The 23,982-nt window shown below is 39.3% G+C and overlaps 2 protein-coding genes across 2 annotated transcripts; both read left to right on the forward strand.

Moving 5' to 3' along the window:
* The first annotated feature begins 1,428 nt into the window (after positions 1-1,428).
* On the forward strand, positions 1,429-6,294 carry LOC114302244 (putative potassium transporter 4). The gene is made up of 3 exons (XM_028247239.2): positions 1,429-1,629; positions 2,870-3,072; positions 5,987-6,294. The coding sequence occupies exons 1-2, from the start codon at positions 1,486-1,488 to the stop codon at positions 3,059-3,061; spliced, it is 336 nt and encodes a 111-aa protein (XP_028103040.2). The 5' UTR covers positions 1,429-1,485; the 3' UTR covers positions 3,062-3,072; positions 5,987-6,294.
* Positions 6,295-18,795: 12,501 nt separating this feature from the next.
* Positions 18,796-20,312, forward strand: LOC145802210 (uncharacterized). The gene is made up of 2 exons (XM_082894884.1): positions 18,796-18,969; positions 19,920-20,312. Exons 1-2 carry the CDS (start codon positions 18,796-18,798, stop codon positions 20,310-20,312), a joined length of 567 nt encoding a protein of 188 aa, XP_082751010.1.
* The last annotated feature ends 3,670 nt before the right edge of the window (positions 20,313-23,982 follow it).

Raw genomic sequence — 23,982 nt, forward strand, 5'->3', positions numbered from 1 at the left:
TCTATTTAGGAGTGTTCTAACCCAAGAAATCCATGAAGGAAATTTATAGCCTACTTAGTCCCATGTATTTATACATTTATTCCATAAGATCCATTTTCTTAATTTACACTATTTTCTTAGATTCTTATACCCTTATATTTAATATTAATATGCATTAACTGCACACCGCTATTTAATGTTGATATACATCGCACACAAAAAATTAAACATAGTTCTTTATTGATTGTCATTATGTTTTGGTAATTCTCATGCATCTAAATGTTGACTGTACATGATGACGTGAATGTCCACATCGGATGATGTGAATGTGAATGTTCACATCAGATGACGTGAATGTTTACACTAAAAGATACGAATGTAAATACAAATATTAATGTTCGTAATATTAATATCAGATAACGTGAATATTCACACTAAAACATAGAAATGTGAATACAAATGTTAATGTTCATAACGTTAATATCTATATTATAGAATTCATGTAAACATTCACATTCATATGCTTTAATGTGAACATTCACATCATGTTTATATTCAAAAGAAAGTTGAGGCTTGTGGTTGTGTAATTTAATATAATACTGATGTGACCTTAACATTATTGTTCTCACAACGTCATTTGATGTGAATATTCACATTCACGTCATCTGATGTGAACAGTCACATTCACGTCATCTAATGTGAACATTCATGTCGTCAGGTACAGTCAATATTTGGATACATGGAAACTGCCAAAACATAATGACAATTAATAAAGAACCATGTTTAATTTTTTGTGTATAATATATATCAAGATTAAATAGTTGTGTGTAGTTAATGCATTTTCATGGAGTGAAGATATAGTAACATTAAATAGTAGTGTGCAGTTAATGTATTTTTTTTGGAGTGAAGATATGGGGAATATGAATGGTTTTGTTTTTTAGAATGGGACCTAAGCGGATAATAAAAACTGATTTGGGTTTTATGGTATAGCAGTGTTAGAAACGGGATTTATGAAAAAAGTTCCCAATTTAAATTAATAGATTACTTTATATATTTAGTCATTTGCAAATTTAAATTTTGAAATGGATTAGTATATTTTTAATTTTTTTTTTAAATTTGATATAATTTCTATTTGAAAGTCATAAATTAAGAAATATTAATTTTTACTTATTTATTTATTTACTTAAATAAGAGTGAGCCAATAAATTTTTTTTAAACTTTTAAAAGTAAAAAATTATAAAATTTAGTTAGAGATATTAGAGGTCTTATGGTTAAAAATCTCTTTTTCTTTATATAATAATAGAGAGATAGATAAATAGATAGATATGTGAGTTCTATTTTATATTTAATTTATGTGTTTATTACATTATTGCTTTTTCCTTGTCTTGTTCTATAGAAACAAATCTGTAATTCTTTAAATTCCACAATCCCACCTGACAACTTGAAGAAGCTCTTCTGTTCCATTCTCTCTCTAAGAGAGAGAGAGAGAGAGAGAGGGACAGCGCAATGAAGAGAGAAGTGGTAGTTGTGGAATGTGAGATGGATCGGCAACCCGGAATCCCTGACTCGGTTGCCACTCGGTCGGACGACATCGCTTTGGTGTTGTTCAATTCCGCCACTCCTCCTCCAATCCAACCTTCAGGGGACAAGGTATGTATTTATTACCCGTACACACACACACACACAACACATACACACACACACTATACATCTATGTATCTATATGTATATATTCATATTGAACTAGAGGGTGCTGTTAACCCGTCAAGCAACCCACATCAATAATCCAACTAGTCGAGTATTTCATCAATGTAACAAAATTATATTGATGAAATATCGATAGTTATTTATTATAAAAGGTAACGGTAAATATGATTTTAAAAATAAATTATTAAATTATTAGTGTAACAAAAAAGTTTCATTTTTTTTTTTGGTTGTAATTATTCATTACTTTTTTTTTTTGACAATTTAACAAACGAGGATTGAATTACAAAAATGTTTAATAATTACTGGATGGATGTGGAGTTTCATTAGTTATTACCAATTTAAAAGGTATTTTGGCTAACAACAATGATTGAGACCTCAAATTTGAAGACCTTCATGACCTACAAAATGATCTAGACCACTCATGTGAGAGAGATACAAAAAAAAACACACACACATAAGTGGTCCAGATCATTTTGGGAGTCATGAGATCTCCAAAATTGGGGGTCTCACTCATTTTCCTTTGGCTAAAACAAAAAAGCATCAAAAAGTTTTTGAATTATTGTGTGCTTTATCGTAATATAATACATTTATCTATCTACCTATCTATCTATCTATCTATCTATCTATCTATCTCTGTATACTATTATAATGGTGTTGATGTTCCATTTTTTGCGTTTTCTCAAAATACACTGATGGTAGTTATATGGCTAGTTATACCCTAAATTCTTTTTTTTTTTTTTTCAAAATTAGAATTTTTATCAAATAAAAGTTACAATTAATTATTATTATTTTACTAACTTTTGTCATAGATATTTGTTGTTTTCGCTGATAATCACACAACGAACAATTATTTAGTTTACATTCTTTTTGTCTTTTCCCACAACAAATCAAACAACAAACATTGTCATTCTAGTACTATGTCTCACCATAATTTTCATTTTTCATCATTTTTTTTATTTATTTTTTTATACATGATCCAGTTGGGGTTTCCCAAATTTGTTAATTTGAAGTCGTTACGTTTATGTTTAATAGTTCATTTAGAAATATTTGAAATTATTTACTACTCTAACTTCAATTCTGTCTCTTATCTTTTTTGTTTTTCTTCTTAATATGAAGTTTTAGTTTAAATTTTTGAAAATTTTATAATTTGAAGTTGTGAGTAAAATCTCTTATGTTGGATCAGGGAACTTTGAAACTTGCTTACAAGACATTAGGAGTTGTTTTTGGAGAGCTTGTGACTTCCCCACTGTACGTTTATCCATCAATGCAACTGAAATTTCCATCTGAAGATGATTACTTGGGTATCTACAACATCATGTTTTGGACCCTCAGTCTAATTGGGATCGTCAAGTATGCTAGCATAGCTCTTCGATGATCAGGGTGAAGGTATAAAATAGTTTAAATGATTCATTGTAGTTTTTATGTTTATGCTAATATCTAACGTTGTGACGAGGATTCCCTTTTTGCTTCCAAAATTTGGCCTTCTATATGTCTTGCTTTTATGTGACATTAACCATTTATCTTGCACTTTGCCATGAATTTGACTCAATTCTTTCTCTGTCAATATAGTTTATCCTTTCAACTAGTCAACAGTCTCTTTCATTTATAATTTTCTTTATTTCTTTTTTTGTTATTTGTCTGCCTTGTATTAAGTATTATGTTGGAAACAATTCCAAAATTAAATTATAGGAGGATAATTTTGATGTAGTTCCTTTAACTACAGGCTTTTTTTTTCTTCATTTATTTGTCATGATGATGAGAGTTGTTATTATTTCTTGTTATTACGACATGTTTTTCTTTTTATCATTTTTCGATTTGGTTGAATTTTGTGTTTGGCCACTTGATCCAAATGATTCTTTTATAAGAAATACTTTCTCCTTAAACTTCTGTGTGCTAACAAATCTTGTCCATTTCTACTAGACAAAATTGACCTAGAATTATGTTTGAGGCATGACCTGCAATTAGGCAAAAATGGTTAATATGCTTTAAAGGTGCTTTTGAATGGCTTTCATGGTAATTGTTGGGGTGATGCCAAAAGTATGATTTCATGCTTTCGATTTAGCATGCTTTTGCTTATCATTTGTAGGAAAGGATGTTTTCATTGGCTGGAAAAGAATGGCCTGTTTGCAAATCCCATCAATGTTTTTTATTATTATTATTATTTTTTGGCTTGAGAGATTTAAGGGGCAAGATTATTTGGAGATATGTTTTTTTGGCTTTTCCACAAACTGTTTGGTATATGACAGAATAATAAAAGTTTTTGTTTTTGTTTCTTTGTTTTTTTGTTTTGTTTTGTTTCGTTTTGTTTTGTTTGTTTTTCTTTGTTTTTTTTTTTTTGCTTTGTTTTTTTTTGTCGCATCACTTTTGTGATGACTGGGTCTTCCTTTTCTTTTCTTTCCTTTCTTTCTCCTCTTCGTCCCTCTTTTATTTTGATTAGGTTTGAAAAGTTCAGGAATTGCTCTCAAAGTTTAATGTTCTTGTTCTTGTTTTCCTTCGATGTCAAATGTCACTTGTTCTGGAGAGCGTGAGGTCTGGTCTGGAGTGTCCGGGGGTTGAACTAAAGCTTTCCTGGATTGTTCGGCTAGCCGCACGTGCAGGGGCCAAGGGCCGCATGTGTGGGAGAAGGCCGAACGTGCGGATTTCAGGGGAAAGCTGGGGCAGTACATTGCAATATATGCAGGTGCAGGACTTGGTGCGTGCAGAGAGGGCTGTGCGTATGGGGATGGGAGCCGCACATGCGGGAGAGAGGCCCTGCACGTGCGGGGCACGTGCTGCATGTGCGGGACGATTGGCAGTCCGAAATCCCTGTTTTTATTTCTCTAATTTAGCTGAATGTATCACTTCAGCTGCACCTCTCTCTCTCTCTAAAAATACATATCTCTTCCTTCTCTCTACATTTCAACCTCAAAGCAAGATCAAAACCCTTGATCTTCTTTCATCCATTGAGATCCAACCTTGACTCCCTCATCAAAGATTGAGAACATCTCTGGAGCTATCTTGTGTGTGGTGGAGATTTGGTTCTTGACACTATGTCAATCCTAGGGTTTCAACTCCTCTTCTTCATCAAAACCTGATTAGGGAAATTTTCTTGAGTTATATATACATTTATGTTAGATTTGGTTGATTTTAAGGGTTTCATTAATGATATTGAAGGTTTGGTCTTGTCTCATAAATGCTAGGGTTTTAAAGGTGGGTTTGATCTCTCTCTCTTTCTAAACTATCTTCTTGAGAATTTTAACTCACATAATAGGAGGGGTGATGTCATGAGAGAAAATCTTTTCAAAAGGTGGAGATGTTTGTTTTATTTTTGACATAAAACCCTAGATGTTTTGGGGATTTTTGAAAGATGTGAACATGCTTAGGGGTATCTTGTTGTTTGTATTAAAAGAGTGAACTTTCTGTATATGTTTAGCAAAAATGGAAATCTACTTGATATATGAGAAATGAAATGTGATTCTAACTTTATTATCAAAAATTTGAAAGTGTATTGTTGAGAGATAGCTAATAGTTGTGCATCTTGGCTAGTGAAAATTGTAAAAATTGGAGTTAGTGTTTGAAAAACAACACATGTAGTCTTGAAGAGACTAACTTGTTATGAATTGAACATGATGAGAGATTGTTAGTGCCATAAATTGATGGCATGGTTATATTGTGAGATAATATGGAGAAGTAGAAATGAAAAATGTGGTAAATTAGTATTGTTATAGAGATAGTTGAAAATGGAGTAATACTATGAAGTATGGGAAATATCATTGCATTGCATACATGTCTCAAATTATTCTTATCATACATTGTGAGTTTAGATTGAAAAATATTAACTTCATAAAAGAATGATATGTTGTAATAAGAACCATGGAATACGGTATGGGGAAAATACGTGATAATTCCGGATAGGGGGTGTAGTGAACTTGATAAGTTGGCTTGAGTGTCAATGGTGAAAGACCAAAAAACCGCGCGGATAGGTGTCGAGCCTTCCGGTCAATACCGGTAAAAATGACAATTTGGTAGTACTCGTAGAGTCTACTTGCAGACACCAGCCTAGGGATTACCAGTGTCGTATTTACCACCCCTTTATGATTTAAAATTTGAATTTTTGGAAATTGATGAGATTGCAAAATGTTAATGAAAAGATGGTGATTTTCAAGGAAGAGATGGCATGAGATTATTTTGGAACAAAAAAAAAGGGCATTGCGTCGCATTTGCACTTATATTTAGTGGTGGACATCATACATAAATGTATATACTTTGCTTGGGATTTCTCTACTAGCCTTTATGCTCACCCCTATGGGATTTGGTGCAGGTAAAGATGTGGTGATCCCGCCGAACTGAGGGCATGGACATTTTTGTGAAGAGTAGATAGCTCTCTTATTTTTGTTGTAAATTGTGTAAAGCCAAGGGCTAAACATGTATGGGTTTGAGAGACCATTTTGTGTAACCGGGCTATTGCCTTGGAAGATGTAAGCCGTTAAGGGCATTTTATTGTTGTGAGACTAGGTGCTTCACGTGCTATAGATTCATTTGTATTTCTATCGTTGAATGTATATCCGCATGTGAACCTTTTGTATAAACTCTCTTATTAACTATGTAAAGATGGGAGGTTTATTGTCATGGTCTAGTGAATGTTATTTAATGTGGGTAGTTCATGTTGAATTATTTCGGGGCGTTACAACTTGGTATCAGAGCTACCGGGTTTGAATACTTGGGGCTCGCGGGAAGTGGTTGGTATATGTCACGCCCCACTTTTTATTACTCGAAGTCATTACCAAATTCATTAACTTAATTCAATTTCAAGGATAACATGCGGAAATAAACTTTTACATTCAATCCGTAGAAGTGACTAACAATACTCTCATTCGTATGCAAAGTAAATATTACATGAACATACTTAACAAATTGCCCTTGGGCTTACATCACTTAAGGTACAAGAAGAAGGGTGTAACCCTTTTACAACAATGGCATTCCGCCAACATAACTGAGGCCCCGTGGCCAGTAAACAAGTAGATCCCAAACTTGCAGCTCAACATGCTTAATACCTGAAAAAGATTCAACAACGTGGGATGAACATATAGTCCAGTAGGGAACTCAACATGATCCTTAACAATAACAACTTACAGATAGCTATGATCATGAACACTCATTCTCATACTAGAATAGTAATGTGGCAGTTTATACAAAATATATATGTATGAACTTTTCTCGAAAACAACCGTTTCATTCAACGCTACAAGTGGTTTGTCTTTCCTTTTTCCTTTCATTAACCACCATTCCCAATCTTTCATAACATTAACAAATACTTAGGAAGTAATCTCACTAAGCCCGATACCCTCTTCCATTTCCTATACATACTCAGATGTACCTTTTCAAACATGTTTATCTATAAAACATTCGTTCTCCTCCACACTTTCCAAAAGACAAAAATGACATTTTGGTTCGTTTCCATTACTATCATAACTATACATGCATATCTTCGTAAAAATATAAATTTACAACCCACCAACATGTATACAATCAACCAATGGAGTAACTCGGTCCTCCGAACTGTAACCAATCAAAATCCATGATATTTTCAGTTACAACGAAACAACAACAATCTCATTTCACTCTACTAGCTATGTGCGTAGTAAGCCAACAATACACCCCACTCAACAACATTAACAACAAGCCAGTTTACCAGGCGCTAGCTGGAGGGGTATGGTACCTTCGATTATTAGCGCAGTCAGTTCTCCAGGCGCTAGCTGGAAGGGTATGATACCTTTGATTCTAAGCGCGGTCAGTTCTCCAGGCGCTAGCTGGAAGGGTATGATACCTTTGATTCTCAACGCGGGGCACAACACCAACAATCACAGCACATCAAGGCATAACCAACATGTATAATGCATATACATAAACTATCAAGACACCAGCAATGTGTTAAAGTATATGAACACATATCTACCTTTTCCCAAGCAAGCATACATATATAATGTATCTCAATAATTCATCACATACGATGTTCCATTAACAATGGTATAATGCATACATGACAATTCAACACAACCATGTCATCCTCCACCGATGACCAAGGACAAAACCTCTAGATGCAAATATATTGTACATCTATTAACAGACTTAATTATCATGAGATCACAAAGCCATTAACAACCCAAGCATGGTAGTTACAATTTATTCCCCCCAATGTGTACACTCGACACGCATGATACAACTATCCAATTCCCATATTTATTTTCTATGACTCACATAGAGTTAAAGTTTCATTCTTCACTTTCAGAATCAATTTTCATAATTTTCCAAATCAATATGTTCCACCACTTATTCCAAAAACACTTTTCTCATTTTTCCAAAATCAATTCCATTCCTTCCAAACTAATTATGCAAATTAAATCATAAACATTAAGTTAGGGTTTTTCTCCCTCTTATAATTCATCATGACACACATAAATTAGGGCTTTTCTATATTTCAACAAGCACATGCTATTTCACGCCACAAATTGTCCAATGAACACCCAAAAACAATAAAACCATTTTTTTTAATTAACCAACTCTAGGTTCCCTCATGATTTTCAAATAAACCCAACATGGTACAATTTTCATGCAATATAAAAATTACCACATGTCTATCTATAGACGGAGTATTGAAAAGGAACAAGGAGAATCCCTACCTCAAATGGAGAACTTAAATGGGGAAGATGACCCGAAATCAAAGTGCTCCAAATCCCAAATTTCTTGGATCACAACGAAGCCCTCGACGATCAACACACTTCTTACAAAGGCCCAAGGTGAGGAAAACACTCTAGCTAGATCAATCCTAAGAGAGAAGTTAGGTTTTAGAGTGAGGTGCTCTCCAATGGCTTTTTCGGAAAAGTAAGAGAGAGAACGGAAATCAAAAAGTGATTCAAAAAGCTGAATCTCGGTGTGTTATACAGGTCGACCCGCTCGAGCGTCGAACTCCCCGCTCGAGCGTCACTCACAGATTCCCGCTCGAGCGCCAAAACCCCCCGCTCGAGCGGCGGATACCACCATCTAGAAGTTTTGCAGAACAGGTCCCCGCTCGAGCGTCCAACTCCCCGCTCGAGTGTCACACTCAAACTCCCGCTCGAGCTTCAAACCTCACGCTCGAGCATCCAACACTACAGAGGAAGTACAGGGAAGGTGATTTTCCCGCTCGAGCGCCGAAACCCCCGCTCGAGCGGAAAGGCCAAAAACTGGGCAAAGATTCTAAGTTTTAAAACACAACCAACATAACCCAACAAGTCTAGCACAACCCAAAACTCTAAGATAAAGAGTAAGGGACAGAAAAGAGAATGAGACAACAACAACAAATCTACGAAACCGAGTCCGGATTACGGTTCAATAACAACAGGGAATACCGGGATCACTATAACCTCCCCCCCTTAAAGAATTTCGTCCTCGAAATTAAGGATACGCCATAACACAAGGCCAACTGATCACACAACACCAACACCCGAGTACTAGGAAAGAAACTACTCTCACTACAAACCTTTAATTCACTCTTACCAAGGAAGAGACTAACCAAGGGAACACATTCCAAACGACGACACTGTAGGCATAAAAGCCACTACAAAATCAACACTTCTGAAACAGTTTACTCACTTCTGACCAGCGCTTCAAGCTAAGTCACTATGCAACAACACGACCCAAACAACTTTTTGAGTAAATATTAAGGAAACATTTTATTGCTCGAGAGACATTTCTCAAAGATAGCCAAATTTTCAATGCTGACATTTCGAAATAAACTTTGCATTTTCCATGCGAAACTCAAAAACTTTGTATACATTTTTCACCAACACAGTGTTATCCAAAACACAATCATCCACCGTTTATTTGCCAAAAATCTTTCATTTGAAAATCCTCAAAACCCTTGAATTAAATCAATTTCTCAACAACACCCTTAGCTGGCCCAAATACTAGGAAAAGTTTTGTTTTCCATTTCTTTCCAAAATAACACTATCAACAACCATCACGCACACAGTGATACCACAACCAAAACAGAACATAACATTTCTATAATGATAGTTAATAGAAATAACAACAGTACTATCAACACAAAAGTATGAAAACTATGTCACACTTTCAAAGATAAGCATATGAGCTTTATCACTACCACAACAGATAAGCATATGAGCTATATCAATACTACAACAAATAAGCATATGAGCTGTATCAACACTTCAATAGATAAGCATATGAGCTGTATCCAATACTACAATGGGTGAGCATATGAGCTGCATCCCTGGGTCCATTCCCCATTTTCCCTTAACCATTAACCGGTTTAGAGGTACATCCTCCATCTTCCCCTAAACCGTGGAGTACATCCCCCATCTCCTCCCATACACAAGCAATGCATATAAACACAAGGGTTCTATACACAATCAATCGATACAAAGAATTTATGTATTCAATTCACCGTCAGATTCAATGACATAACATGTTCGATTAGTTTCAGTTTTCCTTAATCAACATACAAAGTCTACAACAAATGAGACTAACTTCAAGGTGACCAATGTCGACCCAAAACCCGATACCAACAAGCTGACTAAACAACTCAACAAACCACCACTCTTAGTAAATCACATACTGAAGTGCCACTAACCCCAAACACGGAGTTCCCCACACAAACCCCCAAATTTCGAAATTTCAACGGATCTCCTAAAATCGAACCACATCAACACTGTTTCTAAGGGAATTACCACCCTCCATGGCTAGATAGCAAGTTTGCTCATCTCCTCAACCGAAGAACGACAAGGTCAACTCTAATTACAACTACCCAATCATGAAGGATAATTTAACCAACGCTATTCTCGTTACTAGAATACAAACTGTTTTTCCTCCAAAGAACGCTGCCAGCCTCCACTCACAACCGTACCCAACATTTGATAACCAATCCCAACACGAACACTACCCCTATACAACCGATCGGGTCACCACGAATTCGCTAACTAGCAAAGCCCAAAACACGAACCAACAAACAGGTGCCATTCTCGCTAACTTGAGATATAAATCTCACATTCCTACGAACATTCACACATAACCTTGCCAACATCCCGCAACTCTCAAAACCACCACATCTAACACATATTCCCACGGATTCCCATTCTCAACAAATAATCCTTAAAGTGATTAAGGCACACAGGCCGTCACACAACTAACTCATCATACAGTACCAAGCAAGCAACAACGTTAGGATCATTGACCCCATTAAAAACTTCTCAATACAAAAGAGAGCTTAAAACCCATACATACTCCCCAATACCTGAGGGTTAAACAAACAACACTATGCGTACATAAGCGATACATAAACATGGTGCCTCAACATCCAACAGTACTCCGGTCAACAACAAAATCATCCACATAGTACATTACCGGTCAATCAACACAAAAGTCCCCCTCCAGGGTAATACTATCAAGCTACTTAATAAGTCGCCCCTCGCGAGGCTCTCGAAGCCTGGCCTGACCGTTTCTGGCACTGATAGCGCCCTTGACTGGATGGGTACAACTGAGTTTGATTGGGTTTTGAAACACTCGAAGAACTTACACGCAAAGGACAAAAACGTCTACCATGGCCCAGCTGACCACAAGTAAAACAACCACCAAACCACCTACTCTGAGACTGGTCTGAAACTTGCACCTCCCCGGGCCTTCCAACCGAAGTGTCCGAAACCCTTGGTGAAGAAAAGGAACCAGCCCCTGACTGAGCATGTTTCCGCCTCCACCCCTTACTGAGCCTAGAGCGCTTAGGAACCGTAGGACTTACCAAAACGGTCTCCTCCTTAACCCCATCATCGTTCACCATCATGGCCTCCACATGGGCCGCTGCCTCGACTAAATTAAAATAATCCTTCCAAAAGGATCCAGCTACCTTCTCCCGAATATCGAAACACAACCGCCTTTCAAACTCAAAACAACTACGCTCCTCTGTTGCCACCAATTCTGGAGCAAACCTCGACAAGCTAGCAAACCGCATCTCAAACTGTGCCACAGGAGTATCATCCTGACGCAACTCAAAAAACTGATCCCTCAACCTTTCCGGAGCAGAAGGAGGGAAATATTTGGCCAAAAAGGCCTTGGTAAAAGCAACCCACGTGCTACCCACATTATTCTTAACATACTTCCGCCAATAACTCACATCACTCTTCAACTGAAAAGTTGCCAAAGAAACCCTCAACTCCTCATCTTCAACTCTGAGCATATCAAGAGTCTTTGTAATCTGCTCTAGCCAACTCTCTGTCTCCAACAGTTTAGCCTCCCCCACAAACTCTGGTGGACTAGAGCGAAAGAACTCCTTAGTAAGTTTGAGAGCATGCCCACTACCGCCCTCAGTGCGAGCTAGGGCATCCTGCACTGCTCTCACAATCTCACGTGCGACATCCTCGCCGACAGCCGATGCTGCAACGGCAGGCACTAAAGGAACTGTTGTGCCTCTCCCGGCGCTCCTACTACCCATCCGACCTCTACTCCCTCTTGTAGGCATCCTGTTAAGCACGAAGGCAAAACACACTTAGCGCAAAACACAATAGCCTTTTTCGAGGCACACTCCACTACCGTTAAGTTACAAGACACACTTAGTCACAAAATTTACATCTCTATTGCATATAATCATCTAAACATATAAACACATAATCGAATCAAATCCACAAAGATAGCCACTCATCCCGGAACTCTCAAGGAATTCCTATCAGAAACCACGTTGATCAGGCGTGTTTCCAAAAGGACCTCAAAGCAAGTTCACCGGCTATGAATATTATCCGAGAGACTAAATCCCATGCTCACATAAATGCAACACATAAGTCCTAACTTTCATGTTATCTATATGCAACGTCCTCACAATACGTAGTAAACCCACTATGGTAAAAACCACTTCCCACGAGCCCAAAGTATTCAAACCCGGCTAGCTTTGATACCAAGTTGTCACGCCCCACTTTTTATTACTCGAAGTCATTACCAAATTCATTAACTTAATTCAATTTCAAGGATAACATGCGGAAATAAACTTTTACATTCAATCCGTAGAAGTGATTAACAATACTCTCGTTCGTATGCAAAGTAAATATTACATGAACATACTTAACAAATTGCCCTTGGGCTTAAATCACTTAAGCTACAAGAAGAAGGGTGTAACCCTTTTACAACAATGGCATTCCGCCAACATAACTGAGGCCCCGTGGCCAGTAAACAAGTAGATCCCAAACTTGCAGCTCAACAAGCTTAATACCTGAAAAAGATTCAACAACGTGGGATGAACATATAGTCCAGTAGGGAACTCAACATGATCCTTAACAATAACAACTTACAGATAGCTATGATTATGAACACTCATTCTCATACTAGAATAGTAATGTGACAGTTTATACAAAATATATATGTATGAACTTTTCTCGAAAACAACTGTTTCATTCAACGCTACAAGTGGTTTGTCTTTCCTTTTTCCTTTCATTAACCTCCATTCCCAATCTTTCATAACATTAACAAATACTTAGGAAGTAATCTCACTAAGCCCGATACCCTTTTCCATTTCCTATACATACTCAGATGTACCTTTTGAAACATATTTATCTATAAAACATTCGTTCTCCTCCACACGTTCCAGAAGACAAAAATGACATTTTGGTTCGTTTCCATTACTATCATAACTATACATGCATATCTTCGTAAAAATATAAATTTACAACCCACCAACATGTATACAATCAACCAATGGAGTAACTCGGTCCTCCGAACTGTAACCAATCAAAATCCATGATATTTTCAGTTACAACGAAACAACAACAATCCCATTTCACTCTACTAGCTATGTGCGTAGTAAGCCAACAATACACCCCACTCAACAACATTAACAAAAAGCCAGTTTACCAGGAGCTAACTGGAGGGGTATGGTACCTTCGATTATTAGCACAGTCAGTTCTCCAGGCGCTAGCTAGAAGGGTATGATACCTTTGATTCTCAGCGCGGGGCACAACACCAACAATCACAGCACATCAAGGCATAACTAACATGTATAATGCATATACATAAACTATCAAGACACCAGCAATGTGTTAAAGTATATGAACACATATCTACCTCTTCCTAAGCAAGCATACATATATAATGTATCTCAATAATTCATCATATACGATGTTCCATTAACAATGGTATAATGTATACATGACAATTCAACACAACCATGTCATCCTCCACCGATGACCAAGGACAAAACCTCTAGATGCAAATATATTGTACATCTATTAACAGACTCAATTATCATGAGATCACAAAGCCATTAACAACCCAAGCATGGTAGTTACAATTTATTCCCCCCAATGTGTACACTCAACACGCATGATACAACAATCCAATTCCCATATTTATTTTCTATGACTCACATAGAGTTAAAGTTTCATTCTTCACTTTCAGAATCAATTTTCATAATTTTCCAAATCAATATGTTCCAGCACTTATTCCAAAAACACTTTTCTCATTTTCCCAAAATCAATTCCATTCCTTCCAAACTAATTATGCAAATTAAATCATAAACATTAAGTTAGGGTTTTTCTCCCTCTTATAATTCATCATGACACATATAAATTAGGGCTTTTCTATATTTCAACAACAACATGCTATTTCACGCCACGAGTAGTCCAATGAACACCCAAAGACAATAAATCCATTTTTTTTAATCAACCAACTCTAGGTTCCCTCATGATTTTCAAATAAACCCAACATGGTACAATTTTCATGGAATATAAAAATTACCACATGTCTATCTATAGACGGAGTATTGAAAAGGAACAAGGAGAATCCCTATCTCAAATGGAGAACTCAAATGAGGAAGATGACCCGAAATCAAAGTGCTCCAAATCCCAAATTTCTTGGATCACAACGAAGCCCTCAACGATCAACACACTTCTTACAAAGGCCCAAGGTGAGGAAAACACTCTAGCTAGATCAATCCTAAGAAAGAAGTTAGGTTTTAGAGTAAGGTGCTCTCCAATGGCTTTTTCGGAAAAGTAAGAGAGAGAAAGGAAATCAAAAAGTGATTCAAAAAGCTGAATCTCGGTGTGTTATACAGGTCGACCCGCTCGAGCGTCGAACTCCCCGCTCGAGCATCACTCACAGATTCCCGCTCGAGCGCCAAAACCCCCGCTCAAGCAGCAGATACCACCATCCAGAAGTTTTGCAGAACAGGTCCCCGCTCAAGCGTCCAACTCCCCGCTCGAGTGTCACACTCAAACTCCCGCTCGAGCGTCAAACCTCATGCTCGGGCGTCCAACACTACAGAGGAAGTACAGGGAAGGTGATTTTCCCGCTCGAGCGCCGAAACCCCCCCTCGAGCGGAGAGGCCAAAAACTGGGCAAAGATTCTAAGTTTTAAAACACAACCAACATAACCCAACAAGTCTAACACAACCCAAAACTCTATGATAAAGAGTAAGGGACAGAAAAGAGCATGAGGCAACAACAACAAATCTACGGAACCGAGTCCGGATTACGGTTCAATAACAACAGGGAATACCGGGATCACTATAGTATACCACAATAGGTTCATTTCGCATGATTAAGAAATGTTTGTTTATTTGTGATTATGTGATAGCATGCTAACGTGACTATGTGGGTATGAGATTGGGCTTTTGGGTTGTTATTTGCTCCTATTAGATTCCTTGAAGTCCTATTAGAAGGGTATTCGATCAATACTCCTTCTACTAGGAATTCTTGGTTTCTCATGGGACGAATCTCATCACTAAAGGATAATTCGTATCTATTTATCTAACTACGTGCTTATGTGGAGTGAATTGAATTGTTGTGTGCTGGAATGTATATAATTGTTATAGTTTAACGTGTGAGGCAAGTTGCGAGCACATTTGGAATTATGTGCTAAATTATCTATCTTGTTCCTTAATTAGGATGTCAGGAAGGGTTCAAAGTCTTTGTGGTAGAGGCGAAAGACATGGTAGGGGTCGACGGGGTGTACATGAAGTGCTGGTTCATGAGATACCAGTGCGAGAAGAGGGTGTAGGCCAAGCTAACACGGCCGAGCAAGTGGGGCAAGCAGAGGTAATAGGGCAAGCGGGCTAAACCACAATGGGGGCCCTTGCCCGAGAAATTACAAGGGCATTGAGGGAGTCCATGAACATTTTGAGGGCGGAGAGCCAAGCTAGGGAGAACTCCGTGGAGACAAGGGCAAGCTTCCTCACGAGGGAGTTTTTGCGGGCCAAACTGGATGAATTCCATGGTGGCCTCGAGCCAAGGAAAGTAGATGAATGGCTCGAACAGACAATAAAGACTTTCGAGATGCTTCACATTAAGGACAGTGAGCTTAGAGTGACTCTTGCAAGTTACTACCTCAAAGTGAACATGGTCTAATTGTGGAAGTGTGCCAAGGGCCGAATAGAACTGACATGGGAGGCATTTGTGGTGGCCTTCCAAGACAAGTACCTACCTCCCACTGCTAGGGAGAGATTGAGGAGTTCTAAGACCTTAAGCAGCTCAATATGTCCATGGCCAAGTTCGAAGCGGCCTTTTCTAGTTTGTCCCGGTTTGCACCAGAGTTGGTAGCAACGGAGGAACGCTGTTGCATTGAGTTTCAGAAGAAGCTTAGAACCAAGATCTTGTTCAAGGTTGCGGGGAACATGATCCAAAATTATGATCGCCTTGCGGAGGCGGCCGCATATGTGGAAATACTGTAGAGGCCGAGGAGGAGAGACTTCAAAATTTGAGGTCTAGGGGCCAAGGGTCACAGGGAGACTACAGGCCCAACAAGAAGAGTAGAAACACCTTTTCATCCCAGTCTCTGCTGCAACAGTCTAGGTCCACTTTCCCCTTGCCTAGTTCGAGCTCAGGAAAGAGTGCACTGAGTGTGTTTTCTTGCTTCAAGTGTGGCCAACCGGGTCACAAGCCCTTTGCATGTCCATAGAAGGGAAGAGGACAGCAGATGTTGCCACTGCCACCACCTAACCAGTCTGAGAGTCAGTTTCAGAGTGGGGGTCAGGGGCCTACTTGTTACCAGTGTGGTTAGTCAAGGCACATGAAGAGAGCTTGCCTGCCATTGGGAGGCGCATCTGGCGCATCAAGGTCGAGGCAGACTTAGAGCCACCAGCAGGCTCACTCAACTGAGACTTCACGAGTTCATCAGGAAGCCGCTTCGGCTCAGTCTGTACAATCGGTCTATGCTCCGAGGGACGAGCAGGTTGATCAGAGGCCACAGGGATGCGTGTACGCTGTTATCGTACCAGAATAGTTTCCAGGATCCTCGGTTATGAGAGTTATTTTTGTTGTGTGTAATTCTTTGGCCAGTGTGTTGATAGATACGAGTGCATCTCATTCATTTATGTCTGTTGCATTCGCATTTGCCTTGGGGCTAGAGGTGACACAGTTAGCATCTTCGCTCAGAGTAGAGTCTCCAGTTGGGGGTACCATTGACCTAGATCAGGGTTGTCATGGTTGTGAGATAGAGGTTTCCAGGCATAGACTCCCGTTTTCTTTTGTGTTTCTAGACATGTCGAGTTTTGACGTCATTCTAGGCATGGATTGGTTGTCTTCGTATCGAGCAGTGATTGATTGTCTTCGTCAGAGGGTCACGGTGTGCATCTCGAGTGGTGATTGTTTTTACTTTTTGGGAGACCATGTTGAGAGGGTCAGGTCCCCAGTATTCGATCCTCGTAGTAAGAACGAGCTTAGTGGTCTTCTCACTACTCTTCTAGATAATGAGAGTGGCGGAACTCGAGATGAGTTGCCAAGAGTAGTTTGTGAATACCCGGACGTGTTTCTCGAGGACCTTACTAGTTTGCCACCCCATCGGGAGGTTAAGTTCACCCTCGACTTAGTGGCTGGAATGACACCAATTTCTATGGCGCCGTATAGATTTACACCTGCAGAGTTGCATGAGTTGAAGATTCAACTCTAAGAGCTTCTCGACAAGGGCTTCATTCGCCCTAGTACATCACCTTGAGGAGCGTCGGCTCTCTTTGCAAAGAAGAAGGATCGATCATTGCGGTTGTGTATTGACTACCGTAAATTGAATTGAGTTACTGTCAAGAACAAATACCTTTTACCCAGAATAGATGACTTGTTTGATAAACTTTGGGGGTCTTGTTGCTTTTCAAAGATAGACTTGAGGTCGAGATACCATCAGTTGAGAGTTCAGGAGGAAGACATCCAAAAAATGGCCTTTCGTACGCGTTACGGCCAGTATGAGTTCCTTGTAATACCATTTGGGTTAACTAATGCACCGGCTTCTTTCATGGATTTGATGAACCGAATTTTTAGGGAGTACTTGGATCATTTTGTGGTCGTCATTGTAGATGACATCCTAATCTATTCGACTTCCGAGGTGGAACACGAGGCTCACTTGAGGGTAGTGCTTGATTTGCTTAGAAAACACCAGTTGTATGCTAAATTTGAGAAGTGTGAGCTTTGGCTCACCGAGGTGAAGTTTTTGGGCCACGTAGTGTCAAGTTGGGGGGTAACCATGGACTCATCAAAGATAGATTCAGTGCAAGATTGGGAGCAACCTACGAATATTTTTGAGATCCGGAGTTTCTTGGGATTGGCGGGGTACTATCGGCATTTTGTGAGGGACTTCTCTAGATTAGCCGCGCCTTTGACTAGATTGACTAGAAAGGAGGTTAAGTTTGTGTGGAGTGAGGCTTGTGAAAAGTTCTTTCAAGAGCTCAAAACTAGGTTGACTACGGCACCGGTGTTGATCATTCCGGAGAGAGGCTTGGGTTACACCGTTTATTGTGATACGTCTTAGGATGGGCTTGGTTGTGTTTTGATGCAAGGGGGAAAGATCGTAGCCTACGGTTCATGGCATTTAAAAACCCATGCGAAGAATTACCCTACCCACGACTTAGAGTTAGCCGTAGTGGTGTTTGCCTTGAAAATTTGGAGGCATTACTTGTATGCTGAGAAGTTTGAGGTTTTCTTCGACCATAAGAGCTTGAAGTATTTGTTTTCCCAAAAGGATTTGAATTTACGTCAACGGAGGTGGATGGAGTTTTTAGAAGACTATGATTTTGAGTTACACTATCAGTCAGGGAAGGCCAATGTAGTGGCCGACGCCTTAAGTTGAAAAACCATGAGTATTTTGGCGAGTGTGGCCATTCGGTAGGGGGTCATGTTGGGTGAAGTCGGCAAGTTTGAGTTGCAATTGGGTGAGTCTGAAAAGGGTGCAACATTGTTTACCTTAAGTGCACAACCTGTCTTGATTAGTAGAGTTGTGGAAGCACAACAAGGGGACCATGAAGTAGAGCAAATCCGTGATAGAATCTCCAATGGAAAGAAGATAAAGGTTTGAACTTTCACTCAGGTCAGAGCATACGTTACCTAGATCATCTGTTTGTGCCTGAATCTTGTAGGGAAGAAGTGCTTCGGGAGTTCCATCACTCACGCCTTGCGGTACATCCAGGAGGCACCAAGATGTATCGTGACCTCAGCCGTCAGTTTTGGTGGAGGAGTATGAAGCGGGATGTCACATCCTTTGTGTCCAAGTGCCTTACTTGTCAACAAGTGAAGGCCGAACATCAAAGACCAGCGGATTTGTTACAACCCTTACCAAGCCGAGTGGAAATGGGAACACGTGACCATGGATTACGTAGTTGGGCTTCCTAGAACGCAGCGGGGCAATGATGCTATTTGGGTAATTGTTGGTAGGTTGACTAAGTCCACACATTTCATTCCAATGCGTAATAACCACTCAGTTGAGCACTTGGCGGAGTTGTATGTTAGAGAGATAGTTCGACTTCATGGGGTTCCCGTAACCATTGTGTCGGATAGGGATCCTCCTTTTACCGCTCGGTTGTGGCAAAGCCTTCAAGAGGCGTTGGGAACCAAGTTGACCTTTAGCACCACTTACCACCCTCAAACTGATGGGCAGTCAGAACGCACCATCCAAAATTTGGAGGACATGCTTAGAGCTTGTGTCCTAGATTTCAAGGGGTCTTGGGAGAGGCATTTACCATTGATTGAATTCACCTACAACAGTAGTTGTCAAGCTAGCATCGAGATGCTACCGTTTGAGGCCTTGTATGGCCGACCTTGTAGATAGCTAGTTTATTGGGCCGAGGTAGGGGATGCACCATCGTTGGGTCCAGAAATTGTTAGAGAGACAACCAAGAAAGTTGCTCTCATTTGGAAGAGATTAGCTACGACTCAAAGCCGACAGAAAAGTTATGCTCAGAAGACGAGACGACCTTTGTCCATTGAAGTGGGTGACCATATTTTCCTTACGATCTCACCTAGGTGGGGTTTTTAATGAGATTTGGCAAGAGTGGGAAGTTGTCTCCGAGGTTCATAGGACCTTTTGAGATATTGGAGAGAATCGGGGAAATGGCGTACCGGTTAGCTTTACCACCACAACTTTCGGGAGTTCACAATGTGTTTCATGTGCCCATGTTTAGGAAGTACGAACTCGACCCTTCTCATGTGTTGGATTGGGTTGATTTGAAGGTAGATGAAGATGCCTCTTATGAGGAGCGACCGGTTCAAATCCTAGATACCCGAGAACAAGTGTTACGAGGCAAAACCATACTATTAGTGAAGGTGTTGTGGAGACACCATGGGATTGAGAAGGCAACTTGGGAACAAGAAGCAGAGGTCTGCTCCAAGTATCCGAATTTATTTGAGCATGCTTAGTTGTTTTGTTTTAATTGTAAAGTCTCCCTAGTGTTGAAGGGAAAAATGTTAAATTATTGATCACATGTTGTTGTACGTATTGATTACTTTGAACATGAGGTTATGGAGGGATGCTATTTTGCCATGAATGTTTTAATCCAAATGCTTAAATGAGTAATTGTTGTTTTGGGGGAAATTAATGAAGAGGAGCATGGTAAATGTTGGTTAAATATCGATCATGTGAGTGGAAATTTTAATGGTATAGTTATAATTGTAGAAATTCTCCATTTGATTAGTGGGTTTAAATTTCGGGAACGAAATTTCCTATGGTGGGGAGGTTGTGACGACCACATCTTCCTTTTCTCTTCTTTCCTTTCTTTCTCCTCCTCGTCCATCTTTTATTTTCATTGGGCTTGAAAAGTTCGGGAATTGCTCTCAAAGTTTAACGTTCTTGTTCTTGATTTTGTTCGATGTCAAATGTCACTTGTTCTGGAGAGTATGAGGTTAGGTTCGGAGTGTCCGGGGGTGAACTAAAGCTTTCTTGGACTGTTGGCTAGCCGCACGTGCGGGAACCTAGGGCCGCCTGTGCGGGAGAGGGCCATACATGCGGGGAGTGGGGCCGCACGTGCGGATTTTAGGGGTGAGCTGGGGCAACACACTGCAATATATGTAGGTGCGGGACTTGGTGCGTGGGGGGAGGGCCACACATGCGGGGATGGGAGCCGCACGTGCAGGAGGGAGACTCCGTATGTGTGGGGCACGTGCCGCACGTGCGGGACGACTAACAGTCCAAAATCCCTGTTTTTATTTCTCTATTTTAGCTGAATGTATCACTTTAGCTACACCTCTCTCTCTCTCTCTCTAAAAAAACATATCTCTTCCTTCTCTCTACATTTCAACCTCAAAGAAAGATCAAAACCCTTGATCTTCTTTCATCCATTGAGATCCAACCTTGACTCCCTCATCAAAGATTGAGAACATCTCTAGAGCTCTCTTGTGTGTGGTGAAGATTTGGTTCTTGACACTATGTCAATCCTAGGGTTTCAACTCCTCGTCTTCATCAAAACCTGATTAGGGAAATTTTCTAGAGTTATATATACATTTATGTTAGATTTGGTTGATTTTAAGGGTTTCATTAATGATATTGAAGGTTTGGTCTTGTCTCATAAATGCTAGGGTCTTAAAGGTGGGTTTGATCTCTCTCTCTTTCTAAACTATCTTCTTGAGAACTTTAACTCAAATAATAGGAGGGGTGATGTCATGAGAGAAAGTCTTTTCAAAAGGTGGAGATGTTTGCTTTATTTTTGACATAAAACACTAGAAGTTTTGGGGATTTTTGAAAGATGTGAACATGCTTAGGGGTATCTTGTTGTTTGTATTAAAAGAGTGAACTTTCTGTATATGTTTAGCAAAAATGGCAATCTACTTGATATATGAGAAATGAAATGTGATTCTAACTTTATTATCAAAAATTTGAAAGTGTATTGTTGGGAGATAGCTAATAGTTGTGCATCTTGGTTAGTGAAAATTGTAAACATTGGAGTTAGTGTTTGAAAAACAACACATGTAGTCTTGAAGAGACTAACTTGTTATGAATTGAACATGATGAGAGATTGTTAGTGCCATAAATTGATGGCATGGTTATATTGTGAGATAATATGGAGAAGTAGAAATGAAAAATGTGGTAAATTAGTATTGTTATAGAGATAGTTGAAAATGGAGTAATACTATGAAGTATGGGAAATATCATTGCATTGCATACACGTCTCAACTTAGGTTGAAAAATATTTACTTCATGAAAGAATGAGATGTTGTAATAAGAACCATGGAATACGGTATGGGGCAAATACGTGGTAAGTCCGGATAGGGGGTGTAGTGAACTTGATAAGTTGGCCTGAGTGTTCATGGTAAATGACTGGAAAACTGCGTGGATAGGTATCGAGCCTTCCGGTTAATACCAGTAAAAATGACAATTTGGTAGTACTCGTAGGGTCTACTTGCAGACACCAGCCTGGGGATTACCAGTGTCGTATTTACCGCCCCTTTATGATTTAAATTTTGAAGTTTTGGAAATTGATGAGATTGCAAAATGTTAATGAAAACATGGTGATTTTCAAGGAAGACATGACATGAGATTATTTTGAAAAAAGAAAAAGAAAAAGGGCATTGCATCGCATCTGCACTTACATTTAATGGTGGGCATCATACATAAATGTATATACTTTGTTAGGGATTTCTCTACTGGGCTTTCTGCTCACCCCTATGGGATTTGGTGCAGGTAAAGATGTGGTGATCCCACCGAACTGAGGGCATGGACATTTTTGTGAAGAGTAGATAGCTCTCTTATTTTTGTTGTAAATTGTGTAAAGCCAAGGGCTAAACATATATGGGTTCGAGAGACCATTTTGTGTAACCGGGCTATTGCTTTGGAAGATGTAAGCCCTTAAGGGCATTTTATTTTTTTGAAACTAGGTGCTTCACATGCTGTAGATTCATGTGTATTTCTATCGTTGAATGCATATCCGCATATGAAACTTTTGTATAAACTCTCTTATGAACTATGTAAAGATGAGAGGTTTATTGTCATGGTTTAGTGAATGTTATTTAATGTGGGTAGTTCATGTTGAATTATTTCGGGGCGTTACAACTTTCAAAAAATTTCTATTTGTTGAGGGATCAAAGAGTGAAACCTAATTTTTGCCATGATTTTTGCTTAGTGAATTGAGCAAAATGAGCCTTATTGGAAATAATTTTGTTAGGGACCATGATACCATTACCAAGATTGATACTTGAAATCACATTCAAAGAGTGATAGGATGGACTTTCATCCTTCTATATGTGACGTATAAATTTTAAATACTATATCTAGTACCTTATTGTATGAAAAACTTGGTTTAAAAAACTACTCTTAGAAAAGAATGAAAATAATTTGCATGTTGCCAATGCCATTGTAAGATCAGAGGCAAAGTGTGGATGCGCCCGAACGTCCCGGGAGGAGATCCCGTTTTGTTCATTTGGGCTCACTATAGTTCAGGTCTCAAATGGTCACGGTTCTTAATCTGATCTTGCAAAGTGCAATGCAAGACTGATAAATCACCAAAGAGTTCAAATCCGGCATATCGTTTTTAGAAAACAGATTTTTTAGAAAGAAGTGCCAAACATGGACTGCGTTGCCAGATACAGAGTCCCCACCTAAATATTTTTTATGGGGGAATTTAGGAAACCCTGACTCATTTGCCTAAGGCCGCGTGCACGTCATCACCAAAGTTGGCTCGACTCGGGAACTTGGGTACGATTAGGGAAGGTCAGCTATGAGCACCCCCGCTCGCCCGATCAAAGATCGGCCTCTACTAACCATGATATCAAGTTTTGAAAACATTATGTGTTCTTATTCCGGTTATTAGCCTAAAATTACTATGTGACGCGCACAACACAAAAGCATAGACTAGATTGCCTAATTTGGAACAAAGCACCGCATATCCACTGTTTGGAAATGATTTGAGGTTTGCTACTCGCAAGTAGGCTAAAATACGGATTCCGATGAATTATTCCAATTCAAACAATCCAACCTTTACCCACAGGCATTCAGGCAGTAAATCAACTAAGCGGTTAGCCTAATGGTAAGCATGCTTTCATGTTAACATTCACACTCATGCGAGATGCTAAAACAAAAACACTCACCTACTACTCC

Source organism: Camellia sinensis, chromosome 11 (genome assembly GCF_055761805.1).
Source record: "Camellia sinensis isolate YWXY chromosome 11, ASM5576180v1, whole genome shotgun sequence".
Taxonomy (NCBI): domain Eukaryota; kingdom Viridiplantae; phylum Streptophyta; class Magnoliopsida; order Ericales; family Theaceae; genus Camellia; species Camellia sinensis.

Coding starts and splice junctions, on each gene's coding strand:
- LOC145802210 (XM_082894884.1), top strand. CDS start 18,796: ATGTTGGGTGAAGTCGGCAAGTTTGAGTTGCAATTGGGTGAGTCTGAA. Junction 18,970..19,919: donor CCAATGGAAAGAAGATAAAG/GTTTGAACTTTC, acceptor GATCTCACCTAG/GTGGGGTTTTTAATGAGATT.
- LOC114302244 (XM_028247239.2), top strand. CDS start 1,486: ATGAAGAGAGAAGTGGTAGTTGTGGAATGTGAGATGGATCGGCAACCC. Junction 1,630..2,869: donor TCCAACCTTCAGGGGACAAG/GTATGTATTTAT, acceptor ATGTTGGATCAG/GGAACTTTGAAACTTGCTTA.